Source organism: Pelodiscus sinensis, chromosome 20 (genome assembly GCF_052426305.1).
Source record: "Pelodiscus sinensis isolate ZL-2025 chromosome 20, ASM5242630v1, whole genome shotgun sequence".
NCBI classification, from domain to species: Eukaryota; Metazoa; Chordata; order Testudines; family Trionychidae; genus Pelodiscus; species Pelodiscus sinensis.
In genome coordinates this window covers 19842656-19867597 of record NC_143071.1, presented here as the reverse complement: position 1 = coordinate 19867597, position 24942 = coordinate 19842656, and the positions used below count along the sequence as shown (strand labels likewise).

Here is a 24942-nt window from a genome sequence, read left to right as displayed (position 1 = left end):
GGCAGGTGCTGGGGTGGGGGAAAGTAGCTGATCAGTGGGTGGCTGGTGGACACTGAGCAAATAGTATTATTTTTTCCAGGGGTGCTCCAGCCCAGAGTACCCCGGAGTCAGGCAAGTCCAGCCCTGAAGCTTCTGAGGGATGTTTCTCTACAGTGCACAGCCACTATCGCTGTAGGCTCACAGAAGATATTAAAAAACAAATAGTCTGGCAGCACTTTAAAGACCAACAAAACATGCCATCATGCAGATGGCATGTTTTGTTGGTCTTTAAAGTGCTGCCAGACTATTTGTTGGTTTTTTTTTTAATTTTTTCCTGTTACAGACTAACTCGGCTACCCCTCTGAAGCAGAAGATATTAAGTTCACTGACCTTTTAAAGAGTTAGCACATGACAGTGGGGTAAATACACTCTACCCTTTCAACGCAGCATGCAGTGGGTTGGTAGTAAACGTAAAACAAGTTTATCAAACAAAAGTCCAAGGTTTAAGTGATACCAAGTACAAGGAGCAAAACTAGAAAAGGTTACAAACAAACCAAGGGTGTGTCTAAATTACATGGCTCCATCGATGGAGCCATGTAGATTAGGCTGATCGGCAAAGGGAAATGAAGCCGCAATTTAAACAATCGCGGCTTCATTTAAATTTAAATGGCTGCCGCGCTGAGCCGACAACTGATCAGCTGTTTGTTGGCTCAGCGCGCTAGTCTGGACGCTCCCCTGCCGACATGAAAGCCCTTTATTGACCTCCCCGGTAAACTTCATCCTACAAGGCATACCAGGGAGGTTGATAAAGGGCTTTCAGGTCGGAGCGAGAGCGCCCAGACTAGCGCGCTGAGCCGACAAACAGCTGATCAGCTGTTTGTCGGCTCAGTGTGGCAGCCATTTAAATTTAAATGAAGCCGCGATTGTTTAAATCGCGGCTTCATTTCCCTTTGCCAAACAAATCTACATGTCGAAGGAGCCATGTAGTTTAGACGTACCCAAACAGACAGACAGACAGGTAAAAATGTGCTTTCTAATGGCTAAGACCTCGCTGACCAACATTCAGACTTTATTCGAGCAAGTTTCTTTACCAGTCTTCTTTTTCCGGTAATACCTGACAGGTTTTTTAGCCAGGGTTCCCAGGGAGTCCTTGGCAGGTGAAGGATAATCCAAAATCTCTGTCTGTCTGTTTGTATAGCGCCAAGTCTGCCTTTGTTTCAAGACTCAGTCTGGTCCCCTGGGATACAGTCTCCTCTGGGGGCCAGTTCCATGTTGAACCCTGGTGTGTTCAAGTGGGTGCAAAGCTTCCAGCTGCCATTTCACACTGTCAATGTCCTCCCACAACCTTTGATAAATGAATAGCGCATTGAATTTGGCCACACCTGGTTTATTTTTCCTTTGTCTTGAAAACTGGCTTATCTACACCGCCCCTTCCCCTCCCCCTTCATGCCTGGTTTAAACAGGCTTTAGTCATTGCCATTAAAGCAAAATATCAGCATTTAGCCATGACTGCGCATGCAGCACTGGCACAATGATATTGCTGTGTCTTACTGGGGGTTTTAGGGATCGCTCACAAGGCGTATTTTGTACAAATGTCATTGCTGTGGTGAGTCAGGTGTGAATACAGAGGGGCCTAGCGTCACACCACCTGTGCTGCACTGGTATGTGCACCCAGCTTCGGTTAAGCTTCAGAAACTAGAAGTGTCTTCACTGTCGATTAAGCTCAGTTGTAGGTAGCTGAGGATGTTGCTAGCTAGTTAGGGTTACTAGGAGGTGGCTGATTAGACTAAGGTTGGCAATAGGCAGGGTTAATATACTTCTATGACTGGGGAGAGGCTGATTACACTTTGGATAGTAATAGATAAATCATTAATTTTAATTGTGAGACAGTGAATAGCAGGGGCAGAGGGATTCCATAGGGGCTGAGAGTGCCAAAGCCCAAGTGATCTGACTTTGCATGAAATGTCACAATCTGCGAAGATCTGACAGTCACTCATTATATATGGGCTCTTCAGCCACAATGGACAAAAGCAGCCCTGCCCTCTGCTCTCAACCTCTCCCTCGATGCATGAAGGGTGCACGCCCTGACCCTACCTGGCATCACGTGTAAGGTCACACCAGAGATTCATGGAGTCATAGGATTACGTCAAATCTAGGAACTTCACAACATGGTGCAACGCCATCAGCCAGGGTCACGTGGCTGGTGCAGCAGCATGCAGTAGGCTATGCAGCATTGACGAGGTCAGCAGATCAGGGTTATTGAGCTGTGGTGAGATTAGGTTACATGGAGTCATGAGTTAGGCTCAGTTTTGGGGATCCACACTAGGACTTAGAGGTGCTGATGCCCAGCTTGCATGGTCCCCCAGCATCTCCTGACGCTCCTTTGGCTTGTCTTCAGTTCCAGGAGGATGCTGAGACTGTGACCGAGACACTGAAGAAGCTGAACTCTGACCTGGATACAAAATACAGCAAATTCAACAAAGACACTCCTGGGGTGGTGTCTGATTTACTGCTGCAGCTGGAGGTGAGGACTAATCTGGCCCAGTAGCGCTGCGTGTCTCACTCACAGACCAGACACTATTACACCTTTCTACAACTCTGTTGTAAGCAAAGCCACCCCTCCTCCTACCCTGTTCTGGAGCAGTTCCCTCCCTGCAGGCTTTCTGCTCTGTCCCCCAGGTCTGAATGAATGGCCCCAAAGTACCACCATATGTAGGTCCCAAACCTAAGCCTCTTGATACCCTGCTGTCTCCAGCCCACGTTATTCAGTCAAGTGCCAGCCAGGCAGGAAACTCTTCCTCTTCTCTCTATTTAGAATGAGGAGAAGACTGTGAAACAAGCAGAAAAAAGCATCGCTGAGCTGAAGAGGAGGAGCCCAGAGATCAGCCCTTTGAAACTGCGCAGAACCTGCCTCTCCCAACCGCTTACCCTGGACAGCCTCTGTGACTGGGCCTCTGGTGACGTAAGGAATGTTCTTACTGTTTGGATAGAAGTGGAATCGGATTCCCTTTTGGTATTCCCAGCGATGTCCGCTTTTGAATTTCCCACGTGCCCCTCACTGCCTGGACACTAGGAATCATTCCCCTGAGTTTGTTGTCATTGGTGAAAATGTCTTGTAGTTTAAACCCAAACGTACCCGTTGTCCCAGGTCCCAGAAAGCAATTGAGAAATGCCTATTGACAGCACCAGCAACATTTGTCTTCACCTCTGCTTGTGCCCTGGGTTGACTTCATTTGCTGCCCCCCTTCTTGGCTCCAGAGTTGATGATCCACTTTTGAGTGTAGCATGAACTTTGCAATGGCAGCATTTGGGACTCTAAATCTTCAGCGTGGGGCCTAGACAGCTGCAGATTCTGCAATGCGGCGCTTTCCTGTTCAGAGGATCATGAGCCACTTGCTAACCTGAAACACCTTCCTGTCTGGGGGAAACATAGACCCATGTGCCAGTGCTTTTCCAGTGAGGAATGTGTACACCCAGTGCCCAGGTGTCTGCTCTGCTAGGGACAAGCATCCCGGCTGATTTCACTAGCAGATTTGCCATGGCACCACTGGCTCTATGGTGACCGGCCCAAAATCAGATAGGGCCCCTGTTACTCACTTCCTCCCCACTCCTCTGTGTAATGGGAGCCTGCAGAGCATCATGGGAGCTGAGTCCCCAAAGTATCCTAGGAGCTGTAGTTCCTTGGCCAGCTCCCTGCCCAGAGAGTTGGCCCTGGATCAGGGAAGGGATTTTTTTCCCAGCAGTACCTTGGCAGATAGCAACAGGAAAAGGAGGAGGGAGGAGCAGGGCCGCTGTGTGAACTTACCACAGCATTTGCTATGAGTGGAAAGCTCTCGCGCTAGAGGGGGGTGGTGCTGTGTGTTGGGGACGTGTGTGCACAGGGAGGAGGCAGGTTTGGCCCAGAACTCACCCTCAGAAGCCTTCCCCAGACTAGTTTAGGGATGCTGGTGGCCTCGGCTGGCTGCCCCCAAAGAAGGAATCGGGTGGATAATGCACATGTATCTAAAGCCTGGCAAGGGAGGCTATGTGGACTGGCTAGGAGAGTAAGGGAGGAAAGACTCTACTAGGGGGCCTGGGCAGCTTTAGATGCAATGCCAGGCACACAGGAGGATTTGACTCAATTTCCACAGCCATGGAAGCAGAAATGGGTTTTTTCTTTCTGGATTTATCTAATACGCAGAAAGGGAAACTTGCACCTGCCTCCCAGCTTGGAACAGGGGGGCTCAAGTACAGTTTGGGTGGCTGTTAAATCGTTTTATCCAAAATCAAATACTGATCCACTGTAGTTTGTTATAAAAAAAATAGGATAAAATTGAGCAACAAACGCTGGCATCTTCCCAGTGCTAACTGGGTCTGGAGTTGCTATTTCCAATGGTCATTGCCAGAGGGTTTTTTTTAATGTTTTCTTCTTTTAAAAAGAAGACAGTAATATTGCATTGGTGATTTCCCCACAGAAACAAAAAGTGGAACAAAAGAACAACAAAGGTGCCTCAACTTTTCCTTGTTGGGTGGGACAGTCTTACAATGTAGATCCAGATATCCTACAATCACACAAACTGAAAATTGTTTCACTTGACGTCAGACCTGTGTTCTGTGCACTTCCAAAATTCCTACTAAATTCAGAAATGCCTTCCTTTTGTAACTATACTGCCTGTAAGCTAAGCAGGTTTATATTTTGTTATTGGGCAGGGAGCCTCTCAGGAAAAGTTAAGTGGTGCAGGAGGTGTTGATTATTCACTAAGTAATGTGAGATCCTCTTGCTATAATAATAAACCAGTGCTGCATAAAATGCACTTTGTTCCTAGAATTTAAAATAGGCTCTTTGCATTATGAAAAGACTCTCACTTCAGCAGGCTTTGGGCAGAACTGGTTATACATGGAGTAACTCCACTGTCTTCATAGGGTTCTGGTCCCATGGCGGTGGCAGGGGGTGTGTGAACTTATTGCAGAGCTGCTGTTCAGGGATGGGAACCTGCTACTGTGCAGGCCTCCAAAGTCATTCGGGGTGCACTTTCTGCATGACTGTGTGCTAGCTCAGGACAATTAGGGTCCTTGCTGCAGGTGATGGGTATCTCAGGCAGCATTCCCTGTAAGCTGAGTACTTGGGTGGCTGCCCAGGAGAGATTCAGGTGCCACCCAGCTGATTTGCAGAGCTCCCACAGCTGGTAGCATGTGTTTCTATTGGTGGTGCACATCTGCACATGCCTTGGTGCACATGACAAATTTTATTCTGCACATGGATGGAAAAAATGGAACTTTGATCTCAGGAACTTGGACAGAAGCTCTGAACTGTTGAATCTGCAGCTGGCTAGAGCAGTGCTAAAGATTTAGAGTCCCAAGTGCTGCCATAGCAAAATTCAAGCATGCTCAGCCTCAGAATTGCCACCCCTCCCGTGGCTGCTAGAGGCTGGCCTCTGGCCGTTGGCCCCATGGCTGCAGCCAGAGAAGCTGTAGGTGGCTCTATGACTCTTGGGCCCATTAAGCTGGGAGCAGATTAAGAAACGAGTTAACCTTAAGGAACAGAGTTACCAGTAGAAAAGGAAGGGCAAAAGGAGCAGGCCAGGCTTGCATGGGAGAATAACCCCTACTGTCTGGGGAGCAAGTCCAAGGTAGAAGGGAAACAAGAATTGGGAGAGGTGACCAGGAGAAAAGCAGGTGGTTTCAGGTTCCCAAGGGTTGTGAGCTCACTTTGGGGAAGCGCCTTGCATGTAGAATAGTGATAGAAATGTAGCCGTGTTAGTCTGGTGTAGCTGAAACAAAAAACAGGACTATGTAGCACTTTAAAGACTAACAAGATGGTTTATTAATAAACCAACTTGTTAGTCTTTAAAGTGCTACATAGTCCTGTTTTTTGTTTGGGGAAGTGGTGTTTGCAAGCGGCTTGCTCACATGGCAGGATGGGTGCTGGGGGAGGGATTTGTCAGAACTGATCGGGTAGCAGCTGGCTGGGGAACTTTACTGAGCTCAGACCAGGACCACACTCGGTGACTGGTAAAACAGGATGGTCCTGGAGACATGGCTATAGACTGTCTGGCTGAGGAAGGAGATAAATCTGTGGGTGTTTCCCCTGATCCCTATGAAGTTTCTGCTCACTGTGGACATTGGTAAACGTAAACCCATATGAGTGTAAAGCTCAGTGAGAAAAACCGGGGCTGATGAAGCTGTGTATAGCGGCGCGTACAGTCGTGCAGAGTGTGTGATCAAAATAAAAAATGCCTGAGACTCAGTACCATTAATACCATAGCACTGCCCAGTAGGCCCACACTCAAACGGCGGATAACGACTACGTGGAGGCCCACAAGTCTATTTGGTGCCTGGCCCACAAAGTGTGAATCTGGCCCTGGCTGATTCATGTCTTCACACCAACTAAGCACCCTGGTCTCTAAGGGGGCAATGTGGGGCAGCACTTTCCTCGATGAGAAGGGAGAACTTTCAGGACAGTCAGCCCCCAAATCCCTGCGGAATGCAGAGTTTGGCCTTGCTAGAGACTTCAGAAAGTCTCCTCTGTTACACGGGAGCCCTGAAAACGCAGGAGCTCAGGAGTGAGAGCTAGAGAATCGAATCCTTCCTCCGATCATCCAGGTGCAGCTCAGCCGGGGTGAGAAGTACACTCTGAAAGACAACAGCAACCTGGAGAACTGGGTGGTGCAGAGCAGCACAGGAGTGACAAAGACAGCTCCTGCTGCTTGCTTCTTCATACCTCCTCCAGACCCAGAGGCCATCAGCAGAGTTAACAAGTGAGTACACAGCAGGCGTGTGAGGCAGAGGGACTTGAACACACCCTAGCTCCAGTCGTTACAGATATTCATTGAGGAGTTCAGCGAAGACGTAAAAAAACCGCTGTCACTCATTTTTTCTCCCTCTCTATTATACATGATTCTAGTGCTTTGTCCAATTCTAAGAGCCCCAGGAAATGGGGTTTCTCCCATTTCTCCTGCAGGGGTTTCTCCACAGTCCTCACTGTCAAGAAGTTTTTCATGCATATTGTCTAGATACACAAGCGGCACCAGTTTGACTAAATCTGTTTAGAATCAGATTTAGTTATCTCGGCGCTGCTCCCTTGTGTGGCTGTGTCTAAATCAATTGAAGAGTCCCATATTTTGATGTAGCGCAAGTTAATTCCTTGCCCACTTAAACTAAGGCAATATGAAGCTAAATCAACACTCTTAAATCAGTGCAGTCCCCTTGGCTAACTCAACTCTGAACAGATTTAATTAAATCAGTGCAACTTGTGAGTTTTAGACAATACCCAAGGCCCATTTTTAAAAGAGATTTAGGCAGTTTTGAAAATGGCACATGCAGCCTTTATTTCATTCCTCCCAGCTCCTTATCACTAGTGCAACTTTAAACAATCCCTGCCCCTCCTTGGTGCCTGTTAATGTCATGTGCAATTTAAAAAAAACACTTTGATTTTAAAATTTTGCAGCACATGGCCCTGCATTATCTCTTGGTAATGCTGCACAATGACTGTCCCGGGGCCCTGTAAAGATGTATTTCCCTTGCACAATCACCTTAAGCTAATTGTTTTTACTGATGGCTTCAGGGATATTTGCTACCCCTCCTATGCCCCGGGTCTGTAAACCAATCACTTGTTTGCATTGATTTCCTGGGTTTTACTTCAAGCATGTAGCATGGTCCTTGGACAAGGCCTGCAGCATAGTCATCACTGTAAGAATTTTTGATTGAGGCCATTTACACAAGACTAGGGATGACTGTGTACAGCCCTATATGTAGTTTATTCATATGTTGTTTGTAGCAACAGGAATTAGTCCAGGGCCTTCAAAAGTCCCTGCAAATTGCTCTTTGCAAAGTCACTTCAACTGTCCCTAGTTCTTGCCCCTGTTCCTAGTTCTCCCCTAACATCATGTTGCTCTTGCAAATCAGAGCTCTGCTGTTTCCATATGCCAGGATAGTATAGTGTGAACACTGTCTGGGAGTGCATAGGGCTTGTCTGCGCTGTCTCTGCTGCATTGTAACTTTCGCGCTCAGAGATGTGAAAAAACACTATCCCCCCCCCCCCCGTCCGCCCCGAGCACAGCAAGTTACAGCGCTGTGATAAGGTCAGTGTAATCAGGCTCCCACACTGTTAGCTACTCCCCTCATGGAGGTGGTTTACCTAGAGGACTGTGAGAGCTCTCTCCCACTGCCGTGACCATGCTGCTGTGGCTACGCTTTAAACTCAGCAGTGTAGACAAAGCCTCTGACTTCCAGTTAAACATGCTCGAAGTGCTACCTGCCCCAGAAGAGGTGCCTGCAGTGTGCTCAGGTGAGGCCCATCCCTGGGTTAAGGACTCCCAGACAGGCGTATGAGCATGCCTTGTACAGATGAGTTTCTATTCCTGGTAACTCTTGTGCTGGGGGTGATGCTCCCTTCTTTCGCTTGCAGGCTGGAGAGCGAATTGAACACGGTGAAGCAGAAGAAAGCGACCGTTCAGAACTCCCTGAAAAGCAGCCAGAAGGAGCCAGTTAAGCCCAGCCAGCAGGGTACGTCAGGTTATTTACTGCTCTCTAATTTAACATAATAAGGTAGCCCCACAAAGTGAGAACCCCAGGCTCATTTTGTTTTACTTTATTGAAATTTGGCCAGTCGATAAAAGATAGTCCATCAGTGAATGCCGTAGGACACCCACATGTGGGCACTTGTGGGAATGCAGAAGCATAAATACTCGGTATCTGGATGCAGTCAGGTCTAGTGCTTAGAGGAGAGGACTAGATAGTGGGATCCTGGCCCTGCCACTGACTGCTTGGGTGACCCGTGGAAAGTCACTTTGTCTCTGTGCTGTGATTTGAAAATTTCTTACGAGACTTCATCACACAAGGGAGACATGCGGCTTCTGTGGTCTCTGCCGAGTGTTTTGAGATCCTGGAATGAAAGATGCTCCAGAAGTGCTGTGTCCTGGTGCTGGGGCCTTGCAGGACCAACCCTTCCCACACTATTGCTATGTCTGCATTGGAAACTTGGCTTCCCCAGCTCTTTTCCACCAGCAAATTCTGTTCGCTTACTGCCCGAGGGATTGTTTGGGACTGACGGACAAGGGGGCTGCAGAGGGGCAACTCACACAATGAAAAAGTCCAAACAAAGTCAGCAGCTGAGCTCTCCTACGGAAGAAGTTACTGGGCTGGGCATGGAGCAGCCTTTTGTGGGTCTGAGCCCTCAGCCCCTGCAGTGCTGAATCCTCTGGATGTGTGAGACAATTCAGCTCTGACCCAGACTCTCCGTCCCAGTCTCACAATCTGTCCCAACCCACATGAGGGATGAAGTAAAGTGCACTTGGCCCCAGCATAATCCATTGGAGGCAGATGTTTTCTGGTGGGGTCTCCAGGAAGGGGCAGCGGAGGGCCCAGCAGCAGGGCCTGTAGAGCAGGGATTTGGGGAGAAAGGGTAAGATAACCCAGCGTGTGATGGCGGATGGGACGCTGCACTGATTTGATGCCCATTGTCATTCCAGCGCCAATCAGAAGTCCCGCTGTTGCCCAGGATGACCCCCAAGCTGACCTGCTCTTCTCTAAGCTGAGTAAGATTGGCGGGGGCCTGGTCCAAGTGGAGAAGGAGATTTTTAGCCGGGTGAGGTCCCCAGTAAGCCACAGTGCCCCGACAGACGACCTTCGCAAACGGATCAAGGACCAGGAGGTGAGGGGTTGAGCCCAGAGAATGGGTTGACAGAGGTAGCTAGCTCCGACAGTGGGAGCAGAATTGACCTGATCCGGAAACCATGTAGGCTTTAGCACCCACCTCTTCGAAAAGGAGAGGGAAGAGTTTTTCTGCTTCTGCGGAGACATCTGCTGGCTCCGGGGCTCAGAGCGAGGCCTGCTGCCTGGAGACTGCTGCAGTGCAGGTCTGATTCGGAAACACGGGCACGTCCACTGCTGAACCAGTGATGTTCCCTGCATTTTAGAAATGATCCTGGTGGGGGTGACCAGGGAAGACGAATTCACTGTCAGCATAAACCTTGTAGTTCTCTCTCCTGCTTTGGGCTTCAGTCTGGTGCAGTGTCAGTTCAGTACCGATTATGTCTTCTGCTGCTGCCCTGGCTGGGGGTGGATTCAAATGGCTGGTTTTCTCCTCTTTCTGGATATGCTCCACTCTGGGTTGGGGACACATTTTCCCAGCATGTCTTCCCTGGTCACCTCCCAGCAGATCCTGCTGTATCACATCAGCCTCACCCTGAGCTTCTGTGTGCTGGGTGACGGGTCGTCTCTGTTGATTTGTTAGGAAACAACAAAGAGACTGCAGGGCATTGAGGCCGATAAGGAAGCTGTGCAGAAGGAGTGTGAGGCCTTCCTGTCCAAGAAATCCACCAGCACCACTGCCTCTCAGCTCCCTGTGACTCTGAACAATGTCAAGAACAAGTGCCATGATGTCAAGATGCTGTCCAGCCTGTATGATGAAAAGTAAGTAGAGACTCTCACCCCAGATTGGTAAGGGGTGCCAAAGCCAGGCATGTGTTCACAAGACCAACTTCTTAATGGTCTGCATTGTGCAATGCGATGGAGCCTGCTGCAGTTACTCCTCAGAAGCCTGACGGGAGGGCAGACTCCTCGGAGAGGTGAGGGAAGCGATGTGTGTCTAGTCACTTCCATTCTGTCCACCTCAGAGCCAAGGCATCGCTGAACCTGGAGAACCAGATAGAGGTCACAGATGAGATCGTCAGCAGCTTTGAGTCCAAGCTGGCACAGGACAGCACCATCCCAGCCTCCCCTAATGCCCTGCAGGATCGTGCCAATGAGCTGCAGGTGAGGCAGCCTTTGGCTTCTGGAGAGCAGTGAGAATGGTCCGGGCACAGTGAGAGCTGGAGTCAGCTAACCTTGTCCTATTGTTAGTGTGCGCAAGAGACTTGGGCAAGCATTGACTTGCACGTTCCCTCTGCCCCCTTGAAGGAAGTCAGAAATGTTCCTAACTCCCTGACACTCCTTAGCTGTAAGAGGATCGCTCCTAGCGGTGCTAGGCCTGAGTGACTTATCTGCGTGTGTGTTTGGAGACCCTGGCAGACAATGCTGACCTTGAAGGGTCAGGGCCTGTGGGGTGTAGGGCAGTGAGATTTTCTTTGCTTTGGGTTGTGGTGACATTTCCACAACCCTGCTGATGGGGGGTGGCAACCCGCTGCCCGAGAGAGTCTGCTCTAAATGAGCTTCCATAGCATTAGAGGCAGCTGTTTATTAGTAGGTTGCTAAAATGATACCTCTGTCGCAGTCTCTGAGAAACGTCCATCAGAACCAAGACCCACCACAGAGATCTTACCACCTGCGCGTGTACCTCACCAAACACTCCCCTTGTCAATCTGCCTCAGCCCCCCACAATCAGCTGCCCTTTTGCACCCCGGTAACCCTTCTCCATCTACCTGTGTCCCCACCCCACTCTCTCTGCCCTACAATTAATTCCCCCTTTGCCCACAATGGCTATTTCCAGCACCTCCACCCCTCTTGACTCCAGCCATGCCAGGCCTTCTCTCCCTCCCGTCTCTCTAACTGCCCCCCCCATACCTGACATCTCTGTGTCAGACAGCCACCCTTGCACTTAGCACTGTTTGCATTCTGCCAATCCCCCCCCCCTCAACCCTGCAGTGGGTTTTTTAAATCCATTTCCCCATTGCTACTGAGAATAAAGACGTTGGGGTGGAAAGAGAAGCTCCTTCCATTCTCTTCTGCTTCTGAACTGGTGGCTCTCCCTCTGCAACACCGTCAGCCTTACAGGGCCAGGGAGAGGTGCTGGGTGGAGGGCCAGGGAGAGGTGCTGGGTGGAGGGCCAGGGAGAGGTGTAACCCACACACCTAGTGGGTGTGGTTCACTGTCCCATGGAGTAGCACTAAGATCACTTACAGTGAGAGATGCTACAACCTAAACTCTTCAGCCTAAGCTGAGCGCCAGCTGGCTTTATAGCTCAAGCTGTATAGGTCCCAGGTTTGAATCCGCTTGCAGTGCTAACCCAGTAGCTCCTCCCTTTCCAGAGACTGATGCGGGACCTGGTGGCCCAGGAGGACTGCCTGCTGAAGCTGAACCGCAGCCTCAAGGACGCTGAGCACAGCTGCAGCGCGGTGCAGAACAACTTCCAGGAGTACTGCCCCGACCTCCCCAGGCAGAAGCGGGAAGTCCAACTCCTCAATGACCGCTACCATGCTGTGGCTGACCAGCTGGATCACCGGTGAGCATGTGGGACCGGGTGGGGGCTGGGATTTGGAGGGCCAGGCAGAAGTGTCCATCCCCTAAACCCAAATTTACCTGGTTTATTTGAATTGAAGAGCCAGCTTTGAAATTTGGGACCCTCTGGGGAGGTCTTCTGCACTTCCCCTGTCCAGGAGCCCAGCCCAACTCCTGTGGCCAGTGTCGCTTGAGATCCAGTGTGTCTAGCTGTGGCATTCTGTGCAGCCTTCTCTGTTGCTCCTGCTCTCCTCCTCCTAGTTATCACTTACCCATAGAGATGTGCAGCAGGCAGTTGCAGAGTTATTAGTACACACAGCAGGCAGGGGCAGGGCAGTCTGCTTCTGACTTTAAAATTTCTCCTCTCTGTAATTGCATTCAGTCTGCCATGCACTCCCTTGTGCACGCCACGCTGCACTCCCTTGTGCACAGTAGATTTCAGGGCTGCAACTACCAGGCCAAGATCATTAACTGCCTGGCCAGCTCTAGCTGGAAAATGCTCAAAGAAGGTATCCGGTGGAGCTGTAACCATGTTAGTCCCAGGTTGTTAGAGAGACAAGGCGGGTGAGGTAATATCTGTTATTGGACCAACTTCTGTTGATGAGAGGGACACGTTTTCAAGCCATAGGGAGCTCTCCTGAAGGCTGGTGAAGGAATTGCCAGCATGAGGTGGGGGAGACCACTCAAGGTAGACTCGTTCTGAGTACTGGGCAATTAAGTCCCTGGAGTAGTACTACTGGCCCTCACTTACCATGATTACATGAGCAACACAGGTTTATACTTCATATCTTAACTAGATCTACAAAGATGATGCATGCATGCAACTGGGGGAATCCTACTCAGCAGATAACTTTTCCAGTGATAACTCACACGGGGTATTTCGTAGAAAGCATGTCCCAGTTGTGTCCTTCACAGTCATAAGCGTATTGTCATAAAGCCTGTGGAAGGCACTGTGACAGCCATCACGCCGTAGCAGTCCTTGTCCGCAAAGGAAACCTGCACAACAGGTATTAAAAAGCTCTGGGTGGCTCCAAAGCGAGTCCCTCTCACTAATGAAATGTACCCCTCCCTCCCCACCCCCCTGGGTCTCTCAGGTAAGGTGTGTTACACATGGTGCCACCTAGAGCTGAACATGATAATACAGTTTAGTTTTCATTACGCACTTTCCTAGCAAGTCCGCAGAGAACTGTGCAGCCACCCAGCCTTCCTGCTTGCTGGCCTGTTATAAACACCCCTTTCATTACCCTGGTGACATTCCCCATGCAGGGCCACTGATGGGGGGGGGGGGGCAATTGCTCCGAGGCCTGGTGATTCAAAGGGGCCTGGAACTCCAGTTGCCACAGGGCAGCTCTGAGATCTGTGGTGGTGGGGAGGGGTGCACCACAGTCTGGGGCTCCTGAGGCCCTGCCCCTTCTGGGAACACGGAGCTGTCCCTCCCCTTCACATCTTACCCAAGGGCCCACAGAAGTTGTCTCCCCTGGCCCAGTGTCCCTTTCGTAATTTGCACGTGAGAAACCTTCTGCCTCTTAAACCTCCCCAGGGAGAAGACCCTCCGGAACACCAACCTCACCTACCAGCAGTTCCAAAACTCCAACGAGAACATGATGTTCTGGATGAACAACCTGCCCAAGCACCAGGTCAAGACCACGGATGGGCCGAGCCAGATCAATTACAAGATGCAGGCACAGAAGGTGAATTTCCTGCCAGACCTGGGGTTGCCAGATGGTTTAACAAAAAATACCAAACACATGCCTCAGAAGCCCCAGACTGGTGCACCCCTCCCCACCACCCTAGTGTGGCGCCCGGCAAGTGCCCCCGTCCTCCCTTCACTACGACTCTGCTGCGCTCCTCGCTCCCCCGCTCCCGCCAGAAGTGGCAGGGGAAAATTGTCCCCGCTGGGCTTCTGTCCCAGGGAAACAGGAAATACCAGACATTTCACATATCCGGTATTTCCTGGGGTTTTTACCAGACAGAGCCCACAAATACCGGACTGTCCGGGTGAATACTGGACACCTGGCAACCTTAGCCAGGCCTCTGGATGCCCAGAGATGTGGGGAGGGGGAAAGTGGCAGCTATGAGGAAGGCAGGGCCCCTTGTGTCACCTGAGAGCTGCGCTGAGCGGTAACCGCTGCTCCACTTCTCTTCTCGTGCTTTGCCTTTGGCAGTGAAGTGACTAACACAAAAAAGGCCTGACAGAGAGGGCAGCTTACAACAAGTGGAAAGCAGAATAGGGAATGCTGGCGGGATAGGGGGGCAGATCCTGCATCTCTGAGCATACTGCTGCATGGCCTCCAAGGCCCTCATGGAGCATCTGCTAGCTGCCCCCTCCCAGACATACCAGGAATTGGCTCTAGCCACCAACAGCCTCCACTGACGCAGAACTACACTGGTCACCTCTTAAATGAGACCCTGTGAGCAAACACCACGAGCCGGGAAGAGGTAGCTCCTCCATGACCTACCTAAGCTCTATGAGCCAGAGGGAAAAGAGACCAGGTGGCTCCAGGATTCTGGTCTCCTATCCAGGCACACAAGGTCAGACTCAGTCACCCGCATAGCTTGGAGCCCTACAGAGAGATGGGTTAGCTTGGGCCATTAAGCAGACAGCAATGCCAGATTTTGGCTGTCTTTGCCAAGAGCATTCCCCATGTCCTCGGTGGCATCTCGTTATTCCCTTCTGATGGGAACTCCTGGACAAACAGCCACACTTTCCCCTCCCTGCCTGTCTTCTGTTTGCTAGCACCCTGCTCTTACTCAGGTCCTGTCTCCTTCTCCTGCAGAGGCTGGTGGACGAAATCCAGGGCAAGGAGTCGGAGAAGAACGCGGTGGTGAAACTCTCCCAGACTGTGCAGTCTGCTCTCAACGTACGTTTGGGTTTTGCCATGAGGCTCTGCCCAGCCTGGCCCAGCAGAGACTCAGCCTGATCTCTTTGTCTCCACTTGTGATAGGATTATGAGCTGCAGGCAGGCAAATATTGCTCTTCGCTGGACCCCACCCTAAGCGCTTCCGCTGCCAAAAGACTGCGTGTTACCCCGCTGCAAGAGAGCATCCAGGCCCAGGTGAGACCTTGAGACAAAGACCTGGAGCCATACCGAGGCCTGGTGTTAGGAGGTGCAGCTTCATTGCCCAGCTTACACCCTGTCTGAAATCAGCCTGCAGCTTCTCCTCTTTCCATGAGGAAGTCTTGATTGGTCCCCCAATTTCCCACCCCCCTCTCTGACTGCAGTGGTTGGTGCCTGTCCTACTCCTGAAGCATAAACTGTGCTGCTGGTCTGTCTGACTCTACCGCCTGGGGCAAAGCGGGATATGAAATATCAGAACTGTGCTGTTGCTAGAGTAGCTGATGCTTTCCTGTGAACACTTGTTTTTCCTTGGCTTGCAGCAGCACAGTGTTGTCTTAGAAGTGTAAACTACAGCATGAATGAGAACGACAAATCAGAACTATTTCGCAAGGTCTTTCTAGAGCTTGGAAATGATTCGGTAGTTGCATCCAAACCAAAGTCATGTCGATGGTTCCAGTTCCATACAGAAAAATCCCAATCTCCTCTTGTGCTTGGGCCCAGAGCAGCTCTCCAGACCATCTTCTCAGCCCCAGAGCAGCCTCTGGCATGAAATGAACAGGAACCATTCACTTTTGGGTGTTCTGAATATTGCTACTGAGGGCTGCATTTGCCTTCCTGTTCCAAGTTTTTGGCTTGAGCATGTCCAGGCTGCTATATATGGATTCAGCTGGTTCTTGGGTGTTGATAATCCTGGTACCTGCCAAGAACATTCCTTGGGCCCACTGTGACCAGTAAGCATTACTGCTTTGTAGCTGGCTATATGAGAGAGCACTATATGGAACTTAGACTGTCAGAGTCAGGATTCCTGTGTTCTCTTTCCAGTCTGCCACTGACTTTGCTGCATGACTCAGGGCAAGTCTCTTAACCAGCTCAATTTCCCCTGCTATAAAATCAGGGGTGGTGATACCAATATCACAAGGGTGTTGTACTACTCAGTTAAATGTTGTAAAATGCTTTGAGAGCCTTAGGTTACCACTACTGCACAGACAGATGCATAGGGCCAGAGGACGGGTAGGCAGGAGGAACACAGCATGTTTAACAGGCCACATCACAGGTGACTACCCAAATCATTCTTGCTATTTCTGTTTAGGAGAATGATGTAACAAAACTCTACACGGAGACAGCAGCAGAAAACAAGCAGCAACTCAGCCGGCTGGAGTTTGCCAAAAAGGTTATGGAGAAGGTATTTGCAAAGTGTTCCCATCTTTTTTTGCGGGGGGACACATGGCCTGCTTGCAAGGAAGAAGTTATAGATCAGTGTCATGCAGCAGAATTGTTAGGTCCTGCCTCAAACTGATCTCACCAGATTTCAAAGTCAAGCAGGGTTTGCTTGGGGATGGAAACTTGGGAAACACAATTGTGCTGCAGGCAATTGTCTTGGTGAACCAGTAGATGGCTCTGTTTCCTCTGAGTGGGCAAGGAACCCTGCTTCACCAAGGCCTTGCTGACCATACAAAAGACAGGACTATGCAGCACTTTAAAGACTAACAAGCTGGTACGTGCGGCTACATCTCTAATACTATTGCTGACCAAAGACACCATCTTTCCAGTGAGAGATAAGCGCTTCAAGATCCTGCCCTGCCCATGTGTAGTCGTTGAGTGTATTAACTAATGTTTCTTTTAAACAGGATAAAAGAGATCCAGACTTAAGATTATCTAGTGTTCACTGTGCTTAGATCAGAAGGGGGGAGGGGGCAATAATTTTCACAGGGGGTCACTTAATGAATTTTGGTACATGGTCACGGGCCGGTTCCACCCCAGAAGGGGCGGGGCCTTGGGTAAAAGGGGCGGGGTTGGGGATTAGCCTCCCCCCAGGGGAGTGTGGGGCTGGAGGCTTTGAATTAAAACACAGCAAAGGGCTCCCAGCTTCTGGCCCTGTTGCTACCGCATTGCCTGGCAGCCACCCGGTGTTGCTGCAGCTATTTAAAGGGCTTGTGGCTGTAGCTCCTGTGAGCCATTTAAACAGGATCCTGCTGCCTGAGCCACCGCCTGGAAATTCAGTGTCATGGACAGCAGGATATAACTAGAAAGCAGCCAGATGTAGTCCACAAACTAGATCAAAGAGGGTATGTCTACACTACCCCGCTAGTTCGAACTAGCGGGGTACTGTAGGCATACCGCGCTTGCAAATGAAGCCCAGGATTTGAATTTCCCGGGCTTCATTTGCATAATCGGGGAGCCGCCATTTTTAAAACCCCGCTGGTTCGAACCCCGTGCAGCGCGGCTACACGGGGCACGAACTAGGTAGTTCGAACTAGGCTTCCTAGTTCGAACTACCATTACTCCTCGTGAAAAGAGGAGTAACGGTAGTTCAAACTAGGAAGCCTAGTTCGAACTACCTAGTTCGTGCCCCGTGTAACCGCGCTGCACGGGGTTCGAACCAGCGGGGTTTTAAAAATGGCGGCTCCCCGATTATGCAAATGAAGCCCGGGAAATTCAAATCCCGGGCTTCATTTGCAAGTGCGGTATGCCTACATTACCCTCCTAGTTCGAACTAGGAGGGTAGTGTAGACATACCCAGAGTTAGGTGGGCTGGATCTGGCCCCCAGGCCACATCTTGTCCAGCCCTGGCTTAGATACTAGGAATTTCAGAGAGAGAACCACCCAACAGCTGGTATTCCAGCATGGTAGGAATTTAGCTTTTCCTCTTGCTGGATAACCCTAAGGATATAAATACCTACAGACAGGGCTCGCCATGGGCGAGTAGATTGCATTATTTGTCGAGCCCTGCCTATAGATCTTGCTAGTTTGACTCCAATAGTGCTTGATTAACGTGAGAGAACATTACCCCAATCACATCCATTTTTGCTTATTGTGTTTAATCAAAGGCTAAGTGATTCTTGTCCATTAGAAAGAAAGCACTCAGAGTTCTGAGTTTTGTCTGCTGTCACCAAGTCCCATTCTCCAAATGGCCAGCATTGTAAGACTTTAGGATGAAGAGAAAGGACCACGGATGCCGTGCTCTAAGAGTGGTGTTAACTCCTTGTCTTGCTAATGAACTTCTTGCTTTCTCCTGGCAGAAGGAAGTAAAAGAGGAAATGCAGGTGGAATATGAGCAAATGCAACGGTCAGAAAATCTGGCTCCGCCAACAAAAGAATCACAGGCATTGAAACTACAGCTGGAGGAGGAAAGGAGCAAAGTGGCAAAGGTTCAGCAGGACCTGGAAGAACACAGAAACAGGCTGCTGCAGCTCAAGACTCAAAGGCCCATTGAAAGAGTGGAAGAAAAGGAGGTGGTGGAATACTACCGAGACCCAAAGATGGAGAGCGACTTGGCTAAGATGATGCACCAGGTTGAGGATGAGAGTAAAAAAAGGGACAGCCTGCAAGTGGATATTGAAATGATGAACAAGAAGCTCGCCCAGATGGAGAAAGAGAGGAAGGTGGTGGAGGCCCAGCTGCTTACCAAAGAGGTCACTAAAATCGAGAGGGATCCAAACCTGGATCACCAAGCAGCCAGCCTGCGTGTGGAAATCAAGCGTCTCAGGGAACAGAGCTCAGCTGCTTCCTTGGAACTTGAACGGCTTAAGAAGGAGCTGTATGTTCTGGAGCAGAAGCAGCCCAACGTCCGAGAGAAAGTGGTAGTGAAAGAGTTGGTCAAGCTGGAAAAGGACCCAGAGATGCTGAAGGCTGTCAGGACTTTGCAAATGGAAATTGACAAAGAAATCTTCCACAAGAAATCTGTGGAGGACACAATAACCAAACTGAATAGTAGGATCGAGGAGCTAGAAAGGCTGATTGAAGTTGCCGAGCCCAAAATCATAGTCAAGGAGGTGAAGAAGATAGAACAGGACCCAGAACTGCTGAAAGAATCTTCTAAGCTTAGAACTCTCATTGAAGAAGAGAGGAACAAGAACGTGGTGTTAATAGGAGAGCTGTCAGAGCTGCAAAGCAAGTACATCATTGCAGAGAGGCAAAAACCTAAGGTAGAGGTAAAAGAAAGAGTCAATGAAATTTTTGTGATAGATCCAGAAACAGAGAAGGAAATCACTCGCCTGAACAGGGAGCTCCAGGAAGTTACTAGTAAAAGGATAAAGATTGACAAGGAGGTGGAAGAGGCCTTGTCTGAGCTGAGCATCCTCAGGTCTCAGAAACCAACTGTGGAATACAAGGAGGTGACCCAGGAAGTGGTGAAACTCGAGACGAGTCCAGAGACTCTTAGGGAAATCGACAGGCTGAAGCAGCAGCTCAATGAATTGGTGAACACAAATGGCAGGACCCAGGAGCAGCTTATCCGACTGAAGGGTGAAAGGGATGAGTGGAAAAGGGAAAGATCCAAGGTTGAAACCAAGCTGGTCAACAAGGAAGTTGTTCGATATGAGAGTGACCCACTCTTGGAAAAAGAAGTTGATCGCCTCCGCCAAGAGGTGCGCAATGTGTCTCAAAAAAGGAGAGCAGCTGAGGACACCATCTATGACCTGCAGAACAAATATATGCTGCTAGAGAGGAGGAAGCCTGAAGAAAAGGTAGTGGTCCAGGAGGTGGTTCTCACCCAAAAGGATCCAAAGCTCAGAGACGAGCACAACAGGTTGAGTCGGAGTTTGGACGAGGAAGTGAGCAACAAACGTCGTGTAGAACGTGAGGTACAGCAGCTTCGGGCTGTGGTGGAAGAGAAAGAGAAGCTGCTTAACTTCCAGGAAGATCGAAACAAGAGGCTTGCGTTGGAAAAGGAGCTGCGTCAGCTAACTATGAAAATAAAGGAAATAGAGGAAAGCCCCGCCCCAGTGCAAGAGAAGATCATCATGGAAGAAGTGGTCAAGTTAGAGAAGGATCCAGCGCTCGAGCAGGCTGCTAGTGGGCTGCGTCTGGAGCTAGACAATGAAAAGACGGAGGTTCTGAACCTGCAGAGGGAGTGCAAGAACCTGCAGGTCAAGATTGATGTTCTGCAGAAAACGAAATCACAGGAGAAGACCATCTACAAGGAGATTATCCGAGTGGAGAAGGACAGAGTGCTAGAGAACGAACGTGCCCGGATTTGGGAGCTGCTGAGCAGAGAGAGAACTGCCCGGCAAAATTCAGAAGAGGACATACGACGACTCAAGGAGAAAATAGAGAGAGCTGAAGGCATGAAAAGGACCTGGGCCCGTGAGGAAGCTGATCTCCAGAAAGCACGAAACCTGGCTATCCAAGAGAGAGCCAACCTAGAGAGTGAGCTGAGGGAGCTGGAAAGGCAGAAGCAGCAGAAAGTCCTCTTTCTCCAGGAGGAGTCCAAACTCCTCAACCAAAAGACAGAGAATGACAGGCAAAAAAAGATGCAGCGTGAGCAAGAGCTCTCCCTCCGGGAGGCAGCTATCTTAAGAGAGAAGGACCAGATCTATGAAAAAGAGAGGTCCATCCGGGAACTCCAGTCCAGGGTCAACCGGGAGGAAATGAGCCATGAAACCAAGATGAGAGAGACTAATCTTTCCACTAAAATCTCCATTTTGGATCCTGACACAGGGAAGGATATGTCTCCTTATGAGGCCTACAAAAGAGGTATCATAGACAGAAGCCAGTACATCCAGCTGCAAGAGCTAGAGTGTGACTGGGAGGAACTCACTACATTGGGCCCCAATGGGGATGTTTCTGTCCTTCTTGACAAGAAGAGTGGGAAACAATACTCCATCGAGGATGCCCTGAGGTTTAGGAAGATTACGAAAGAGGAGTACCAGCTATACAGGGATGGCAAGATCCCAATCTCGGAATTTGCTCTGTTGGTAGCAGGGGAAACCAAGCCTCCCTCCTCTTTGTCCATTGGCTCCATCATCTCCAAGTCTCCACTTCCATCTCCGACAATGCAGCAGAACCAAAGATTCTTTCCTTCGAGCTTGCAAAAAGGCTTCTGCGACGACAGTTTCCCCATTGCCGGAGTGTTCGACACTACCACAGACACCAAGTGCAACATAAGAACGTCGGTCTCCAAGAAGATGCTGGATCCCATGACTGCTCAAAAGCTGCTAGAGGCCCAGGCTGCCACTGGGGGCATTGTAGACCTCATCACACGGGACCGGTATTCTGTCCACAAAGCAATAGACCGAGGGCTCATCGACAGCACCTACATGCAGAGGCTGATGAATGCCCAGAAAGCTTTCACAGGTATTGAGGACCCTGTGACCAAGAGGAGGCTGTCTGTAGGAGAGGCCGTTCAGAAAGGATGGATGACCAAGGACAGTGCCTTCCCCTACCTACAGGTCCAACACCTGACCGGAGGGCTCATTGATCCTAAGAAAACTGGTCGCATCCCAGTGTCAGAAGCTGCCCAGACAGGCATGATTAGTGATGACCTGGCCAAGATGCTCCAGGACGAGCCCAGCTATGAGAAGGATCTTACTGACCCAATCACCAAAGAAAAGATGAATTACAAGGAAGCCATGACTCGTTGCCGGAAAGATCCTCTAAATGGCCTCCTGCTGCTCCCAGCCGCCTCTGAGGGGTTTCAGACTCGTCGCTCTGTGAGCCCGTCTCCCATGCGGTCACGATTCAGGTACTAAGAAGGCTCCATGCACCCTCCAATCCCACCATGATATTAATCCAGGGCGGTGCTCACAGATGAACAGACTGCCTAGCATTTCTGGCTGCGCGCTATTATAGCAAACTGATCTCACTTCCCCAGAACATGGGCACGGAGGAAGAAAAGGCGTTCATCAGGGTGAAAGGGTTCTAGCATGGGCACCTCTGCCCTCTTGGGACAGGAGAGGGGGTTTTGTTTAAACAAATATGCTTGTGGTAGTTTAAACTATGTGACTTCCTGTCACCTGGAGTGGGAGGAGGGAGCCAAGAAGCGAACGTGCTCTTAAATGTGTTTGTTCTTATGCATGCAATAAAACTAGGTGTGTCTCCACTGTTGTGTTATCTTTGAAAATGGAGGATGGTCTCACCCACCTGTCAGTGTAAAGTCAAAACATGCAGAAGTTCCTATGGGGCGGGGTGGGGCCTGAGGCAACCCCTCCCCCAGGACTCCAGGCTCAGGGCCCAGAGCAGACCCCACCCACCACAGGCCACACCCCACCGATACAAGCAGAGGCTGGGCAGCAGCAGGAGTTGCCCCGTTCCTACCCCCTCACACTCATCTTGGGAACCAGAGTGGCCCAGCAGCCTGCCCTGCCCTGTCCTCCCAGTTTGCTGTGCCTCACTTCTCCGTGGCAGTGGGAAGCAGAGCGCCTTGGGGCTGGGACACTCTGCTTCCTGCTGCCACAGAAAAGCCAAGCACAAGCGTTGGCAGAGGGGAAAGGGTGGGGCACCACAGAGCAGGCTGCGGGGCTCCACTGGCTCCCACCACCAGGGTGAGTGTAGGGGGCAAGGTGCTGCCCCACATGTGTCCCATCAATAGGAGGGTTGAGTCAGCCACTGAGGAACCTCCCGAAGCACAGGGCCTGGGGTGGCCTCCCTGAGCCATCTATGGACAGGACTGGTCTGTCAGTCACAATCCTCCAGGTCTTAAGCACCTCATGAAGCTGAGGTTCTCCTCTGCAGACCGTAACTGTGCTGCAACCTTGGAGCTTTCCTAGACAGGGGATTCACCTTCCTTTCAGTTAATCATCTATTGGAAAGGGATTAAAAAAACCTGCAGAACCATTCACTACTCTGCTGCTCCCCTTCCCAGCACACAAAGGGGCTATGGCACCCTTAGATACATTGGTGCACTTTTAAAAATGTTACATAACTGCTCTTCAGTGCTGACTAAAAGCCTTGGGGGAATACTGTATAATTAAAGGATTGTGAGTTTTGTAATGCAGGTACTTAATTGCTCTGTATAATTTGCCCTCTGACATAGTCAAGAGGAACAGATATTTACAAGGGCTGGGCAAACTGGTTTATAGGCAGGAAGCTAACCAAGCAGTCTGTGGTGTATCATGTGCAGCTTGCAGGCCCCTAGATTCAGAAGGACTAGGGATGAGCCAGTCTACTTTCCTGACCCAACAGTGCTCAGGATCAGCAAAGAATAGTTTATGCAACCCTCCTCACAGACCTGGGATTTCAGCAGTAAGCATCACACCAGCATTTCAGACTGTTCAATGGGGCAACGGGTTCCTCCTACCTAAAGATTTGGCAACAAAGTCTGAACTGCCCCAAGAACTACTAGCTTGCTTAGCAGATTTTGCCTCTTTCCTTTCTCTTGGAATTTTCATGAGCACATCGTGAGTTTCTCAGATTGCTATTCAAAGGGTAATTGATACAAATTGGTCATCCATGTTTGAAACTCAAACTGTGTGGCTTGAGTGGGCTGGATCAGATAAGCCTCATAGTATTGTCTCTCTTCCCTGATTGGATCAGTACATGGGTACTACTTCCCTTGTACTGCTTAAAAACAAACAGCAGTGTCCAATCATATTGATTTTAAAATGGAAATAAATAGCTGCAAATAATTATTTTGGCATGATTCATATATAGCTAATAAATACTTTGCCTCTACAGCTATGTCTACACTGGCCGTTTCTTGCGCAAGAACATCTTGCGCAAGAAAACATCCACACTGCCACGTGCGTACTGTGCTTCTTCACAAGAGCACCCATGGCAGTGTGGATGCTCTCTTGCGCAAGAAACTTCTGATGTCCATTTTAGCCATAGGGCTTTCTTGTGCAAGAAATCCCTGCCAAGCATCCACACTGCCCGCATGCGCAAGAGGGCTTACGCTCTTTTTTATCAGGTGTAACTCTTGTGCAAGGAGCCCTCTCTTACCACGCCGTACTGTCAATTTCCTTGCACAAGAGCGGGCAGGTAGTGTGGACGCTCTGCAGATTCTGGTGCAAGAACGGCCGTACTTGCGCAAGAAGCCACGAGTGTAGACATAGCCTACAAGTGCTTAAGACCAAAGCAGACTGTGAAGAGCTTCAAAAAGATCTCACCAAACTAAGTGATCGGGCAACAAAATGGCAAATAAAATTTAGTGTTGATAAGTGTAAAGTAATGCACATTGGAAAAAATAATCCCAACTGTACATACAATATGATAGGGACTATTTGGCTACAACTACTCAAGAGAGAGATCTTGGAGTCATTGTAGATAGTCCTCTGAAAACATCCACTCAGTGTGCAATGGCAGTCAAAACCGCAAATAGAATGTTAGGAATAATTAAAAAAGGGCTAGAGAATAAGAAAGAGGCAATATGATATTCTCTATATAAAACCATGGGACGCCCACATCTTGAATACCACGTACAGATGTGGTCGCCTCATCTCAAAAAAGATATATTGGCATTGGAAAAGGTTCAGAAAAAGACAACAAAAACAATTAGGGGTTTGGAACAGATCCCATATGAAGAGAGATTAAAAAGACTTGGACTTTTCATCTTAGAAAAGAGGAGACTAAGGGGGGATATGATAGAGGTCTATAAAATCAGGATTGGTGTGGAAAATGAATAAGGAAAAGTTATTTACTTATTCCTACAATATAAGAACTAGGGGTCACCAAATGAAATTAATAGGCAGCAGGTTTAAAACAAACAAAAGGAAGTTTTCCTTCACTCAGCGCACAGTCAACCTGTGGAACTCCTTGCTGGAGGATGTGGTGAAGATTAGGACTTTAACAGGGTTCAAAAAAGAGCTAGGTAAATTGATGGAGGTTAGGTCCATCAATGGCTATTAGCCAGGATGGGTAGGAATGGTGTCCTTAGCCTCTGTTTGTCTGGAAATGGGTGACAGGAGAGGGATCACGTGAGGATTACCTGTTGTGTTCACTCCCTCTGGGGCATCTGGTATTGGCTACTGTTGGCAGACAGGATACAGGGCTGGATGGTCTGACCCAGTATGGCTGTTCTTATGTTCTTAGAAAACATAAAATTTCACTAGAG

The 24942-nt window shown here is 49.6% G+C and overlaps 1 protein-coding gene across 1 annotated transcript in view; it reads left to right on the top strand.

Moving 5' to 3' along the window:
- The window catches only part of EVPL (envoplakin), a 44078-nt gene extending 22085 nt beyond the window's left edge, over positions 1-21993 (top strand). The window contains exons 11-23 of the mRNA XM_075903624.2: positions 2378-2503; positions 2795-2941; positions 6562-6716; positions 8366-8463; positions 9429-9610; positions 10193-10371; positions 10575-10713; positions 11925-12118; positions 13655-13805; positions 14892-14975; positions 15060-15170; positions 16264-16356; positions 18194-21993. Coding sequence (XP_075759739.2) covers positions 2378-2503; positions 2795-2941; positions 6562-6716; positions 8366-8463; positions 9429-9610; positions 10193-10371; positions 10575-10713; positions 11925-12118; positions 13655-13805; positions 14892-14975; positions 15060-15170; positions 16264-16356; positions 18194-21643 — 5109 coding nt within the window. The 3' untranslated portion in view covers positions 21644-21993. The remainder of the gene's footprint in view (positions 1-2377; positions 2504-2794; positions 2942-6561; positions 6717-8365; positions 8464-9428; positions 9611-10192; positions 10372-10574; positions 10714-11924; positions 12119-13654; positions 13806-14891; positions 14976-15059; positions 15171-16263; positions 16357-18193) is intronic.
- Positions 21994-24942: the final 2949 nt, after the last annotated feature.